This window comes from Callorhinchus milii, unplaced genomic scaffold, assembly GCF_018977255.1.
Source record: "Callorhinchus milii isolate IMCB2004 unplaced genomic scaffold, IMCB_Cmil_1.0 Scaffold72, whole genome shotgun sequence".
Classification (NCBI taxonomy): domain Eukaryota; kingdom Metazoa; phylum Chordata; class Chondrichthyes; order Chimaeriformes; family Callorhinchidae; genus Callorhinchus; species Callorhinchus milii.
The window spans coordinates 92,325-107,607 of record NW_024704813.1 but is presented as its reverse complement, the minus strand read 5'-3'; the positions used below and the strand labels follow the sequence as shown (position 1 = coordinate 107,607).

Genomic DNA, 15,283 nt, shown 5'->3' with positions numbered 1-15,283 from the left:
CTCAGTAGCTCAGAAAAGCCTTTGGGATCAGCAGTAACTGAATAAGGATTAATTAATATGTACACAATGCAGAAAAATACTGCCCTGAAACTTTATTAGGCAGCTCATAGCTTGGAAACTTGGATGGAAACATTATGCATAAAATTCAAGTTCCTTACAACTTTCTTTTAAAAAAAATAACACTTTTGCTACATGACTATGAGTCATTAGTGAGCACAGGAAAAGTGCTGACAACTATACCAAAGAAAAGTCAGATAGTGTCTTGCGTCAGACTAGGTTCCTCTTCTGTGAATTTTCTTTTAGCTGGAAGTTTGACTGAAAACAAACATATTTAATGTTACAAGTGAAACGTTGGAAGTTTTTTTTTACAAATGTGTATTTTGGGTGATAAATAATAAGTGGCCAAATAAGTCACTGTGTTACAGGCATTAAAACGTCAGAGAATACAACAAACACAATTGCAAGTAAATGTAGCCATTTAAAGACTAACAAGTGCCCCAAAGACACCGGTCAGCATTAAAAGTCTTGCTATGAAATGGCTCCTTTTTTTTTAGAATTGATGGTCTGGTAAGAATGTGCAAACCGGATTAATGACTATTCACACAGAACACAAATATGAATCCAGACACCTTTATTGTTGAATTATCAGCTGTGTATATGCCAACTTATAAATCAAATGTCACTTATAACAGACTGGAACCAATGGATTTCACAATTAGCGTTTAGAAAATCCGAATTAAAAAAATGTCTACGATCTATCATTCATGCACATTCTTAGTGCAGCACAACTTACAACATTCGACACCAAGGACAAAGATTTGACCGTTTCCACTTCGCATAGGCACCACAAAAAGCTGCAAAGAGTGTACAGCGTTGCAGCTGTAACAAGTCACTGATGGAGACCAACTTCTTCATCAACATTAACTGCACTGAGAAAAGTAAATTCATCATGTGGTCAAAACAAGAGGTTCTAAACCCAATTTGGTTTTCAGCAGCAATTTTGTTCCATTTGATAAACGCCTCAGATAAAATGTGACACCAGTATTTTCCCTTTTCTTCCTAATCCCCAATTTTCTATCCTTTTCCCTTCTCTCCTGAAAGTCATGACTCAAGATGGCATACGTTTCCAGAGAGATGCCAGCAATTCTCTGGTATTTTACCCTTAGGGGCCCTTCTTCACGTCCAAGCCTCAATGATTAAATGTCAGCGGATCATTGAGAAATCAGTCAAATCCTGTCCACGTCACACCCAACATGGGACACCCAAGCACACCACCAGCAAAGGGTCACCTTGGCTGAACCTTCCATTCCCTTGTCCGGGGAGATTGAGACCAGTTCTAACACCCCTAGCCTCAATGGTTAATTTGGTGCAATGGGTTTATGAAGGGTGTCATAGAGTCTCGGAGACTGACCTGATATTTCACATCAAGTACAGCTGAAATTAGATGTTCTGGCTGACATTAGAAACATTACTCAAAATTATTATTATTCTCTGCTGAGAAGTAAAATACGAATATATACCTGGTTGATAACACAAAACAAAATAGGGGTTTGAGAATTTGTACATTCTAGTCCACTAGGCTTTTTTTAAAAAAATGCTGATAGTTAAGTCACGTGAATAATCTTCTCTAGGCAAATACATATGTAAATGATGCCCATTACAGGTTTGAAAAAAANTCCTACATTGGTAACAATAGCCTCAATTATGTTTATAGTTCTTACTATAATAATAATCCTTGCATTTGATATGTACTATGTACAAAAGTAGAATAGAAACAAATGATGGATGCATTCTAGATATCTGATATATTGAGACACATTGCAGTTACTTATTGGGTCAGTTGCCAGTCATATAAAACAAGCATTTTTAAATTGAACCCCTGTACTTTTCAATATTTCACAGACCAACCCAAAAGGTGTTGTTACAGATCTTTTTGAATACAGTCCAAATCAAATAGAAAATAATTGTGTCATTGAGCAGTTATGATCAAAAGCAATTTCAACAATATCTGAAAGTTGCTGACTTTGGGTATAATAAATAATAATCTTTGCATTTGATATAGTGCCTTTTGCGTCAGTGAGATGTCTCAAAGCGCTTCACAGCATATATTGTAAAGTGGAGTGACTGTGTATTTTGTGGCCGAAATAGCCTCAAATAGCTTACCATTATAGGGTCCATGATTATTATTATTGCCTTTGGTGGGAGTCATACCATTTTCAGCAAATTATAAATGAAAACAACTTGCCTTTATACAGTGCCTTTCATGCGGGATAGCTTCTCGGAGCTATGTTAAAATAACTATTTTCTGTTCAGGTGAGTTAAGTCTTCCATTCATTTCAATGGAAAGAAGTGATGCCATTTCAAAAGACAGTTACCACAGATTTTTTGACTGTTTTTGGTTCTGCAAGTATTAATATTTGCAAGACCTTTGTGCGATTTAGCATTCAGTTGCGTTCTGTCCTGTCATCGTTGCTGGCAGTCGGAACCGCTGCCTGCACCATAATTCTCACTTTTTCTAAAACAAATGTGTTGTAGGATGAAAAATTAAAACAGGTGATACTTTCATGATATTATATTGCAATTATGTGCGACACGAAAGGAGGCCACTAACTCAACTTAAAATACTAGAAAAATATTTTAAAAATGTTTTACAGCAGGCAAAAGTATAGCCCATGTCCTCAGTCATTTTGTAAATACTCCACATTGAGTACTTATTAAAATGGTAACTTCTCACAAGGGTGAAATTCCTGTCGCTTCATCATTCTCCTTTTCCAGATGTTCAACCGGTGTCAATCCAAACAAAGGGAGTAAAGCATAATCTCCATTCACGATTTCCGGTGAGAGATCAAAGTCATAAGGTCCCGTGAAGGGCACAGGTGCTTCTACGTTTGGCTGTGAAGATGATGCCACAGAGGAATCCTGTACTAATGTAACAAAGGATGGGGTTTTCTCTTCAGAAATATGAGGAACATCTTTGGGGATTGTCAATTTGTCTTCAAATGAAGATAGTTCTTCCAATTTGGTAAGTATTGGGTTTCCGACATATTGGATCAGTTGCTTGGCTGTGGAGGGGGGGGGGGGGGGGGGCAAATAACAGATCATAAACAAAATGCACCATAACTTCAAGATTTCGCCCCAGATATTTCGCTTACAATAACAATCTTTCACGTCAGGACTTCTCGAAGTGCTTCACAGAATATACAGTAAAGTGTAGTGACTAGTTCTGCAGGCGAATGCAGCAGCCCACAAATACAAAACTATCACAAATCAGCATTACAAGTCGAGTTGTTCTTGTATTATTCATATCAATGGATATCTTGACATAAGTGCCACAAATTGTAAGAGAAATTGGGGAGATTTATCACTACAGAATACTCTTTAGTTTCTTAAATTGATCCACAAACATCAGCCAAGACTATGTGAAATCAAAGTCCCGACATGAGCTTGACAATGGAAGCAATGACAGTGCCAAACAAGTCTCAATTTTAATACTTTATACCAACCTTCACTTGGATCCTTTTCATTTTTAGCCACCTCTTCACATGCTGCTAATTTACTGGTGCTTTCAACTAACTCTTCAAGCTAGGATAAGAGGCAGAAATTTTTTTTTCAACACGTATAATACAATTTAAAATATAAAGAGAACATATCGGGAAGCACTTCCACTCCCCAGCATAAAGGGCACTATATAAATGCAAGCTGTTGCTGTATACTTACAGTTGCTGTGCTGGGAGTAGTATCTGGCAGGTCAACAGTTGAAGCAGGTAGATCAGAACCGAAGAGCTAAAAAAAATTCAACAGGTTAGAAAGGTGGAGTGAAAAGGGGAGAGAAGTTTTACATATATAAAATATATATATATACACATATATATATATATACACAAAAACTTACTTCACTGATAAAATCGCTGTCAATATTGTACTGCTTCTGTGACAAAAGTGCTTGGAGCTCTTCTAGGCTCAAATCGATGCAGTCCAGAAAATCCTGAATTTCACTTCTGTTGTATTATTTACAAAGAAAGAAAAAAATGATGTAGGTCATTAATTAGACATCACATTCCATACAAGTTTTGGCTTGGTGATTTATGGAATGCAGACTATTGAGAACCACTCAACAACTGAATTCTACTTTGGGGCAGGACTGAATAAGCTATGTTGACTGCCACAGGGGTGATTTTGTTTCTGGCGAACCACAATGCCTGCGTGGATTCGATTTATATGGCACAATTTACTCTTTTTTTATTTCACAACATTTCCGAATGTACTCGCTAACTAGTCGTGGAGGTACATATTATTTGACGTTTGTGTATTTGCTTCATTTGGCAGCCAGATGTATTGTAGATGGCCAATCCATCCCAGAAAATAACTTTCTCCAAAGGCTGGAAGCTATTATCCAAGAAATGTCAGAAAACACCCCATGCATTACTTTAGCACTGAAGTCACCATCTCTGTGAGCTGTCTCGCAGGTCCAGTATTGTACACTATACGGGAATTCATACTGATACTACAGTACACACTATGAGACAGAAACTCTGATGTTACCTGCATTTGCAACAAGCTGCAGATTATATTGTGTGCACCACTGTTTTAAAAAAACACTACTTTTTTTCCCCAAAGTTTTCACGGCGACATTTTAAAGTGATTGAAACTGAATCACTGAACTAAATTACCTATTTAAATCAAGTTTCAAAGTTCTTGCGGTTTTTACCCAGAGCTCCACGTGGAGACACAAAGGTGAAATTTCTACAACAGCAGCAATCATGTCAATAATGTTATCGTTACCTGTCCAGGACAATTTCACTTTGTGCAGGTAGGTTATTCTCATTTTCGTTCAGAAAGGATTTGATGATGGTGACAGGGTCCTCTGTGACGTTGGCCTGGGTGTCCGTCTGACCAGCAGCAGATTCACAATCAGGCTCTGCGGCATCTTGATCCAATAAATGATGTAAAATTGTATAATCAGCAACTTCTTGATCCATGGTAACAGGAGCATCACTGTGAATTTAATTTTGAAGACAACAAATTATTTCTCTCCTACAATTGGGTGGGGGTGGGGGGGGGAATTATGCAAACAAGATGAGTAAGGCGATCCTACAAGGATCCTCTAAAATGATAATCTAATCTCTTATTGTTGGCACATCCATATAATTCATGGTATTTATTTCAGTCCAGTTAAGTGAATTTTGTGCAGCTTTGCCCCCTTCCCCACTATAAGAAGCTACAGGACTGATGCCTGACTTCACACAATATTTTCCTCCTAAATCTATGATTTTTACTAAATCGACTGCTCTGTGATTTTTGATAAGAAATGCTATGACAAGCTGCAGCCTTATTTATTATTATTATGATTAATCAGATACGTAAAGGATAAAGCAAATGGCCAATACTTACCTACCAACCAAATCTGTGCCTGAATATAATGGGAGAGATTGATCCACTTGACTTCTCTCAACAATATATCCAGTATCGTTAATGCAATCCTCGTTATTTGCAGTGCGATGCTCTGAAACCTCTGCCTACAAAGTAAAGTGTAGTTGGTTAAAAAGACAACTCAAGCATTTACCTTACTTCTTTCACTGATAAGTTACTTGCTGACACGGACCTAATCTTCGTGAACCCATTTATGAGATCAGTTTTAGTACTCCACAGCCAGCATAGTAGATTTGTTAATGCAGCAAAAGATAGGGATTTGACCTGGGGGGGCTCCTATAAGTTGCTTGGAGACCTACTGAATGGACTCACTAAGCTCTCGGAATGAGTGAGTGGGAGGGCGCTTTTTGTGCAGGATTGTAAAAATTTAGCAATTTAATACTTACAGAAGCTTCTTCACACTTCAGTGCAGCCTGACGATTGTGCTTTGCAGACGGAGACCCCGTCAGATCGATCATAAATGGTCTAAAAATGAAAAAAAGAGCTGAAATATGATTGTTTACAAGTTAACGTCTTTTTAAACCACTGTTCATGTTCTCATTCAAGAATCTCCGGGGTCATCTGAGTTACAGGTAAATGATTCCCCACAATAGGCAATGCTGTTTCTGGTCATTCTGCCACCATATTTCACCTGTAGCTACAAACTGAAGAACTAGGAAACATGTACTTTAATGAAATATTGAGGAATAGTAGAACAATCTCTCCTCACATTAACAAACAACTTGCAGTTATACACTACTCTTGACGTTGGTTTGTGTCTCGGAGCACTTAATAGTGGCAGAGTTTGACACCGAGCTGGGGAGAGAGGGGAAACCGACCATAGGCACGATCAAAGGGGAAGGTGCGATCTGAAGACGGGCAAGGCAGAAGGACTGAGACAACTGGCCAATGTATGCAATTGGATCAAGTATCCATTTATCCAGATAAAATTGCACAATAACAAAACAGTCTGATGATGCAAATCAACATCAATAGTACATTATACTAATCCGGTTAAGTAGTTAATCACTCAGTCAGTATTTGATCTTACCTCTTTCGTTTAACTCCTACTAGACAGTTACTTTGCATTAGGCGGACAATAAAGTCAATAACCTGCAAAATAAGAGAGAGCCAACTCTTCACTGTGGAAAATCAGAGGAGTCTGTGAGCTGCGCTGCAACATCAGGCAACTGTGCTAACCAGAGGTTTCTACACCGATAATTAAGTAGTCGACAAATGGAGGTTCAAAAGTAAAACTTTCCACACGCACAGACTGCAAAAAATGCAGTACTCTAGCATTATAGAATAAATACATCTTGCGTTCCTAAAATATTATTTATGATTCCTCCTTGGTTATATTTCTGCACAACACGCAGGGCAAACGGTCAACCTGCAACTGGTTACATTAAGATATGCTAGGGCAGTCAGAGCAATTCAGCTGCCAGTTATCTCTCTCCCTCTTCCTTCCCCCCCATCAATAGACTCCAGAGCACATACTTTTGACTTCTTTCCTCCTGACAATTGTATCTCTGCATCACAGAACTGAATTTAGCTGCATTCTTAGTGCTCGGAGCCATCGATCACAGTCAGAGACATTTCTAAAAGTTCAAAGTGTTTTAAACTGCAGATTTAGAAGGTAAGCATAGGTTCTCAGCAAACCTACAGTACTTATGAAAGGAAAACTCAATGTTTGCTTAGACCAGGTCACCAAAGAGGTTTGGTTTCCTCACAGCAAACTTCAGGAAGAAAGACAAATATCAAACAGCATTTTACTGTAGCAGCCTCCAAAGAGAGAATCACATTAGAATTTAATAAATGGGCCATTGAAGCCAAAGATTATTTACCTTACTCAGTAATTTCTGTTGCTGTGCATGTTTCCGACGTAAGGAAGCCACTTCTCTCCACAAGGCCTGATTTTCTCTGCAGACAAGCACAGAGCATTTTTCAATAGGTCCTTCTTTCCTCCCCAGCCAATAAATTAGAACAGTTCTAATATGTCTAAAATACAAATACTAATCTGCACATAATATGAAGGCAGAATAAACGTTAGAGCTAAATGTCCGGTTGCTACAACTCAATCTCTGGTGTACCAATCTTCACCAAGGAATAAGGAAGCAATTTAATTAAAAGTTAAGATGCAGCTCCTATCAATATGTATTTCTGGTGCAACTATTGGGGGTTGGGAGAAGACAGAAATTATAAGTTTTAAGATTTGAATCCTTGATTTGCGATGCCTGATGCGTGTTGAATTTGATGGTCTCAGGACATGTTGCTGTTGGACGTTCAATCGGCTTTAAAGCCCATGTTAGGGAATGGAAAAATCAAATCAAATTTCCTATTGCTGATTTTGATTTTACAAAACTATTCATAATGATACTTTCGTTCAGTTTCCAGTTGTCAAAGGTGCACTGCTTACCTCTTCATGGTGACGAGCATGTTGTCTAGGCCTTCTTGCTTTCCTTTCATTTCCTGAATATCCAACAAAACTTTACTCAGATCACTGGGAAAGAATTTCACATCCTCTGGTCTGGAAGATGGTACCTACAAAACACCATTTTTAATATCAGATTTTTGTTCATAATATTCTTCACTCATTCATGCCTAACAGTCTGCACTGGTGTTTATACTCCACATGGGCTCCTGCCTTTCATATGTGTATGATACAATAAATAGACACACAAACTCACAATCAAACTCATTTTCATATGGGTATGATTTCATATGTGTATGATACAAAATCATACCCATATGAAAATGAGTTTGATTGTGCGTTTGTGTGTCTATTTATAGAGGAAGGGGGGAAAACAATAAAACTTAAGTCAATAAATATCTATTTGCAATGGTTTCTTTGTGAAAACGTAGACTCGATTGTGAAACTTCCTCTTTAGCCCAAGCCATTAATCCCCGTCATAACAACAATAATACAATTGGTCACTTCAATCTACGACTATTTGTGACACTGCTGTGCACAATTGGTTGCTGTGTTTCTCCCACAAATATACAGTCAATTCATTTTACAGTATATTCTGTGAAGAGCTTTGAGACATCTAGAAGACATGAAAAGCACTATATCAAATGCAAGGATTATTATTATTGTGAAGAAGCTTTATCTACAACAACTACAAGAAAAAACTACATAAGCATTACTTTTATTTAATTCAACTCAAGTGCTTCTGATTTATACATGTAAATGTGAGCTCCACTCTTGGAATAGTTACGCTGTGGTATGTAATATCACATACCCCCACCTGCTTGGGTCCTAATCCCTGACTGTTCAGTGCCTTGGGACATCCTCAAGGCGCTTTACAAATGTAATTTTGTATTTTATTGTAATAACAGCCCCTGCTCCACAGTAAAAGTGCCGCACCTTCCTTTTGATGTTTTCCAGCAAGTCTTCTTTTCCCCTTTGAAACAAAGGATGCTGAAATTCTAGAATTCCATCGTTGTCGTGCTTGAAAAGACCTCCATCCATATGCAACACCTTCCGAAACCCATCTACATCAAATGCGTTAACACAGCACATGAAGTCATTCAGACATGGCAATCTTAAACTACAGATTAATGATGATTTTGAGTTAATGCTCTCTCTCAACAGTGCACAATAATTCCCATATCATATCCTCTATGTCTGCATAAGGGATCTCAAAACAGAGATCTCACAACAAGCATTTAAACATGTAACAATCATACTCGCATCCATGTTATTAATTTCCACTTAAGAGTCTGACTGTAACCAAATAACGTGCAGTCCACCATTACAGTTAATCACTTTGGATTAATCATCTCTTACATTTCCTTATCTTAACATGCTCTTTTAATGTTATGATTTAAATCATAAATAAACCACAGGAAGTCTCCTAGTTATAAAGCTATTGATAATTAGTTTTATTTCCCCCCATTCACCCTGTACTTACACATATTCAGCTGACGAACAAAGCTGGACATGTTGTTATGTTTAAAGTATTTAGGAAGCATCTGTTTTGCAAACTTTGCTTCATCCATGACATAAAAGCTTTCGCCATTCTGCAAGCAAAGAATATTAAAAGATCTGAATGCTATAAAGGAATGAAGCCAGTATTCATCAAGTTTTCATCGGTGTGTGTTTTTTTGCAGTGTAGGGCTGCACTATCTGACTGTGCAAGAGGACTAACTCGTGGCACACCTAGCAATGGGATATGTGTTCACACTCAAAGCTTTTGCATTCTCTTCACATCACTGTATGGAAACACTAAGCAACAGTCAGGTTCTTCCCACAAAAAAGGAAACAGCTGAGGGAATACTGCCTCGGGCCACTTGTGGGATGGGGCATCAGAAAAGCACTAGTGGAACTTCAGCAGATTTGCTGTCTGGCTATGGATACTGCGAGTTGGTGGACAGAAATATTAGAGTGATACAGCACAGAAACAAGCTATTCAGCCCAATTAGTCCATGCTATACTCCATTTATACTCCATATAAAACATCCGCCCTATCCAATTCCCCTCATTTTTATTCCCTTCTGCTTCATGTATTCCTCAAGTTTCTCTTAAATATATTGATGCTATTTGCTTCAACCACAGCTTCTGCCAGCGAGTTCCACATTCTCACTAACCTCTGGGGTCGGGGGATTTAGAAGAATGTGGGCAACAGGATAACTCACTTGATGTGACTTACACTTCCCCTTCCCACGTTGTGCATTATGAAAATGAGTGCCTTCAAACATTCACCCTGCCCCCACCACCTTCTAATGATTGCCATTTAAATCAACAATATTTTAATTTCTAAAATGTCTAATTGTAACATTTAAATTTTCTCTTCTCTTCGGTGATCAACAGCAGGTTCAAATTCAGTAACTTCTATTCAGTAAATAGTTAACACCAACTTGCATTTATATAGCGCCTTCACACAGGATAAGGTCTCAGAGAGCTTCACAGGGATAGTGGAGGCCAAATTGGAGTAACTGTGGGCACTGTGGAAGAGGTGGGTTGATTTTTCAGCAGGAGTTTTTCCAGTGGTTGAGTTGGTGAAAAGCCATCAGTCACTTCATTTCTTGCTCATCAATAAACTGTCAAATTTAAAAAGAGAATTTTGATAATGTGCAGATTTTTTGAAATAGTGAGTTTCATTATTCTGTTCATATGGTTTACTTAGTGGTAAATGTGTGAGTGGTTTCTCCCACAAAATACAGCCAATCCTCTTTATGATATACCCTGTGAAGCACTTTGGGATGTCTCAATGATGTGTTAAGGCAGTATATCAAATGGGCCAGGTGTTACATCTAAAGTAAGTATTTAATACAGCTTGATTGTCATTTGACAGCTTTGTGTGTCAGTATTGAACTGCAGAATTATATTGCTGTCTGCCACCAGGTGGCATTTTCACACACTAACAGAAAATTACTTTTCTTTTAAACTCAGTACTGTAATACACCTCAAGACGCAATTTTTTTAAAAAAACCTACACAAATCGCATATACAGATTTTTTTAAATATTGCTTAAATTGTCTTTGTTTGCCTTTAATAAAGAATATTCCCCAAAGTATTTTCAGTCATTCGAAAGAAGAATATAAAGAGTGTAGTGTCCCCACTTTCATCCAATACGAATGAATAATTCACTTGCATTTATATAGCGACCCTCAGGCAGGGTAGCATCTTAAGAGAGCTTGGAATTGCAATGTGTGATTAACAATTTTGAGAAAATAAAAATATTCAGTGAGAAAACGCAATTGAAAGCAGAGCAATGCTCTCACTCCTCTGCTACATTTTTAAGTCAGTGTTGCATCATAAACTTTCTTCACTGAATCTCGATATACTATCACTGTCAAGAGCCAAGGTCTTAACCAATACTACTCTGAAACTTGTTGCTGGGTGTGCTGGAAGACTATTGCGAGTCTCCACGTTTCCCTTCTACCCTAATGTTTGTCTTGGTTCAATATTTACCCTCAACTGAGATTAAGAGCTCAGCTCATTCAGGGATATGGGCACAGATCCACATACTACTATATTATGGTGCTTTACTACCAATATTAAATATGGGCAGACTAAGAAGAAAAAGGCTGTACATCGACAACCTCCTGTAGCCTATTGTTATAGCCAAAGATGGGCTCAGTAGGTTGGGTTAGAACATTGGTGCACTTTTTCAAACCCAGGGTGTATTATCTCCATGCAACCCCAAAAGTTTTCATACTTCCAGTATTTAGGCAGATGACAATGTGCATCCTCAACTCCAATAAAGCTGCTCAATGTCCTGGGTATGTTGTTTATATTTTTAAAAAAGTTCCAACAGGCATTTTGCTGGCCAAATAATATCTCCAGAATACTTCAAGAAAAAAGAGAATTACTGAATGTAAATTAAATCTACGTATTCTGCAAGCTAGTGGAAGCCATGAGTTGGACTAATTTATACCACTTAATCATCCATTTTGTGCTAAAGTTCAGGTTTACAATTAATATTCCTGATCAAAAATGACCAATTCTGCAATTGGAAAAAGGTAGAAGAGGTGGACGTAAGCGTTCCCTAGGTTTTTTTTAAAAAAAATGGTTAGTGTTTGGTACTCCTAAAGGGTAAGAAATTAATCGCAATGAAATGTAAACAAAATCACTGGCTAACACAGCAGCGTGAAGCTAAGAGCCTCCTGTAGGCACCGGCATTCAATCTTTAAATCACTCTTTGGTGTCTGCTCTTTATATGTGGTTAATTATCTGTGCATTCCTTCTCCCCATCCCGTCAAAATAACATTGTAAACAAATGTACAGTCCCGTAGCTCAGTGGTTAGATTATTCGCTTTGCAAGCGAGAGAGACCGGGGTTCGATTCCCGGCAGGGTGAAACCTTGGGCAAGTTTCCTTACTGCACCCGCCTGACAATAATCCCTCAAGAAGAAAAAAAAACCCCATAATAAATTGGGTCACTCAATCCACGACGGTGCGTGGGACGCTGCCGTGCGCAATCGGCTGCCGCGCCTCGCCCGCAAACGTGCGGTCAGTTCACTCCGCGGCGGATCCGCCGGAGCGCCGCGAGGCGCCGAGAAGACGCCGCGTCGAGGTGCAAGCGCGATTGTAACTGCGTGGCCATCCTCAAACCAGACAGAGACCGCTCCATGACAACAGGTCAGACCACTCCATGACGACAAGCCCTCCCCCTCCTCCTCCTCCCCCTCCTCCCGAGGCTGAAGCTGAAGCTGAAGGGTTAAACCCTGAACCCTGAACAAAACCCCAAACGCCTTCGAGTGCATCACAGGGATCAGGAAACCCAACCCACAAAACAAACAGAAGCAAACCCCCCCCCACCCCACCCCTATGAGGATTTACTTTTTTAAAGTAGGTTTAAAATCCTGTTGCTTTACAACTCGGCAACCATTACCCCCCCCCCCCCCCACTACCCCCCTCCCCACACCCACTACCCCCCCCCACTACCCCCCTCCCCACACCCCCCCTCCCCCCCACTACCCCCCTCCCCCCCCACCCCCACTACCCCCCCCCGCCCCCCCACTACCCCCCTCCCCACACACCCCCCCACCAGCCCCTGAGGGCGGTCATGCGTTTTATTTCGGTCGCAAAGAGTCTCGTCCCGTGGAAACAATCCCCGGAGGTCGAAACCGGCTCAAAAGTTTACAAAACTGCCTGAGAGGTGGGCCTCGGGCGGTTTACACACCGCCACTCGCGGCATCGCCACTCACTCACTCTCTCTCTCTCATCTCTCTCTCTCTCTCTCAATCTCTCTCTCGCTTTCTCTTCCTTCTTCCTTTTGAAAAAAAATTTAAATTTAAATGTTTTCACCCCCTCCTCCCCCCCTCCCACGAGAATAAACTGCAAACAACAGTGACTTTAAACGACAGGATAATACCCCCCCCCCCCCACCACACACACACACACACCAAAAAAAATATATAAACCTCAAGTTGAAGGAGCTCTCGGGGGGGGAAACCCCAAGGATTTGAACAACAACAACAACAAAAAACAGAGACGCTTTTAAACGCAGCTTCTTCCACTGATTTATTTAAATCTCCTCACAGACTACTCCTCCTCCGCCACCGCCGCCGACGACCCCCCCTCGGGGCCTTGTTACCTCTCCTTTAACTCGCGCGCTCGAGGCCTTGGCCCTCCCTCCCTCACCCCCTCCCTCTCCCACCCCTTCAAAATCCTTACCCCGTTCCAACAAATAATGCTATCAGTTTGCGGGTCCTCCAGCAAACTCCAGAGCTTAGTGAGGAACGCCGGCACAGCGCTCGCGTGCTTCATGTCGGTGCTTTATTTGTAAAGGGGGGGGGGAGGGAGGGAGGGTGGTGGTGGTGGTGGGGGACGGGACGACGACGCAATCAGACGCACGAGCGTACGCACGCACACCGCACGCACGGACACGCACCGCACGCACCCAACATGGCGCCCGCGGCTGGTGGTCGGGGAGGGGGAGGTTCTCATTGGCTAGCCAGGTGCCACGTGACCGACCGGGGTGCTGGGAGGAGGAGTTAGTCGGTTAGTCCCACCCCCCCGCCCCACCCCACCCCACGTCGGTTCAACTTTTTATCCATAGCATTTGGAATTGATGTCACCTCTCAATAAAAACTCGAGGGTTTATAAAGTTATCGCCCACAAATATTGGGTTCGAGCGCTGCGGGGGCGGCGAGAAGACGTGGGGGGGGAGAAAAAAGCGCTGCATCAAAGGCCAGGAGTGCGATGGCGTTGTCGTCGTCGTTTTTTTTCACCTCCGAGGCAGCGCTGTGGGGGTAGTGGTGGGGGGGTATGGGGGGGGAAAGAGAGGCGGCGGCGCGGTTTGTGGCCTCGTCAGCACCTGCCGTCCTTCGGTCGCGCCGTTAAACCCGTGTCCCGTCTGCCCGTTGAGGTGAACCTCGAAGGTGCAGCGGCACTATTCAAAAAACCGTTCCCACCCCCTACCGGAAAGCGATCCAAAATCGACTAACAATCGGGCTCCTACTTACTGCTGGGTAATCGGAGGTATTTGGTGTAAGGAAACTTCCCTAAGATTTCACCCCCCCACACACCTGGGAACCTAACTCGAGTCCTCTCACTAGTATGGCAAGCAAGCTATCCAGGACGCTACGGGAGTCCTCTAAGGACCCATTGGCACTATTTGAAAAGAGAAGGGAGTTTCTACCAATGACTTGGCAAACAGTCCTCCAAATAAAATTGATCACTCACTTCACGGCTGTTTGTGTGACAATGCAGCGCGCAACTGGCTACCGCATTTCACCCACAAAATACAGTCAATCCACTTTACAGTATATCCTTTGATGCGTTTTCAGAAGTCTCAACATAAGACACTAAAGCAAATGCAAGTATTATTATCAATGTCTACCCAAGGAGGCAGACAAGAGCTTGGACCAGCACACTGGTGGCCAACCTTTTTGGTCAATCAAGAAAATAAATGCTCTCAATTGAATATTGATTTATGCCATATTAAAAAATATTCAATCGGGGGAAAAACTGGAAACAAAACATTGATTTAAAATACTCGCCTAGGCTTGTGCGAATGTTTGGTAGAACACTTCCAGCTGGTTTAACACGTCCTCCCAACAGTGCACCAAACCTCCTGCACTGCAATGGAATCAGTCCTTATGTGGGGCTTAAATCTACAACCTTCTGAATTGTGGCAAGCGCTACCAACTGACGCTTAACTTGTGTATCTTGGCATCTGTTGTGATCCCCATTAAGTTCCGGTGAGTTGGCAAACAATCCTCCAGCTAAAATTGGCCACATCTTTCATGGCTATTTGTGGGACATTGATGTATGCAGATTAGCTTCTGCATTCAATGACAAATACAGTCATTACACCCCATAGTAAATCCTGTGAAGTGCTTTTGAGATGTTTTAAAGATGTGATAAGGAACTATATTCAATGTATGGCTGTATTAAGATGCAAGTGATTGCAGGTTTAGTT

At 41.0% G+C, this 15,283-nt stretch overlaps 1 protein-coding gene across 2 annotated transcripts; it reads right to left on the bottom strand.

Moving 5' to 3' along the window:
- Positions 1-2,094: 2,094 nt before the first annotated feature.
- LOC103178602 (heat shock factor protein 3) lies at positions 2,095-13,631 on the bottom strand. 2 transcript variants are annotated; one of them, XM_042345677.1, is made up of 14 exons: positions 13,534-13,585; positions 10,270-10,452; positions 9,324-9,432; positions 8,777-8,904; positions 7,826-7,950; positions 7,254-7,329; positions 6,461-6,522; positions 5,817-5,895; positions 5,392-5,516; positions 4,783-4,995; positions 3,893-3,998; positions 3,718-3,783; positions 3,504-3,582; positions 2,095-3,062 (listed from the first exon to the last, which is right to left on the bottom strand). In XM_042345677.1, the coding sequence occupies exons 2-14, from the start codon at positions 10,273-10,275 to the stop codon at positions 2,731-2,733; spliced, it is 1,506 nt and encodes a 501-aa protein (XP_042201611.1). In that variant the 5' UTR covers positions 10,276-10,452; positions 13,534-13,585; the 3' UTR covers positions 2,095-2,730. The 2 variants fall into 2 exon arrangements, with proteins under 2 accessions (XP_042201611.1, XP_042201609.1); XM_042345675.1 differs by lacking the exon at positions 10,270-10,452 and having other exon boundaries at positions 13,534-13,631.
- Between the last annotated feature and the right edge of the window lie 1,652 nt (positions 13,632-15,283).

Coding starts and splice junctions, on each gene's coding strand:
- LOC103178602 (XM_042345675.1), bottom strand. CDS start 13,626: ATGAAGCACGCGAGCGCTGTGCCGGCGTTCCTCACTAAGCTCTGGAGT. Junction 8,905..9,323: donor TGTTCGTCAGCTGAATATGT/GTAAGTACAGGG, acceptor CATTTGATGTAG/ATGGGTTTCGGAAGGTGTTG. Junction 3,063..3,503: donor TGAAAAGGATCCAAGTGAAG/GTTGGTATAAAG, acceptor CCCCCTCCACAG/CCAAGCAACTGATCCAATAT.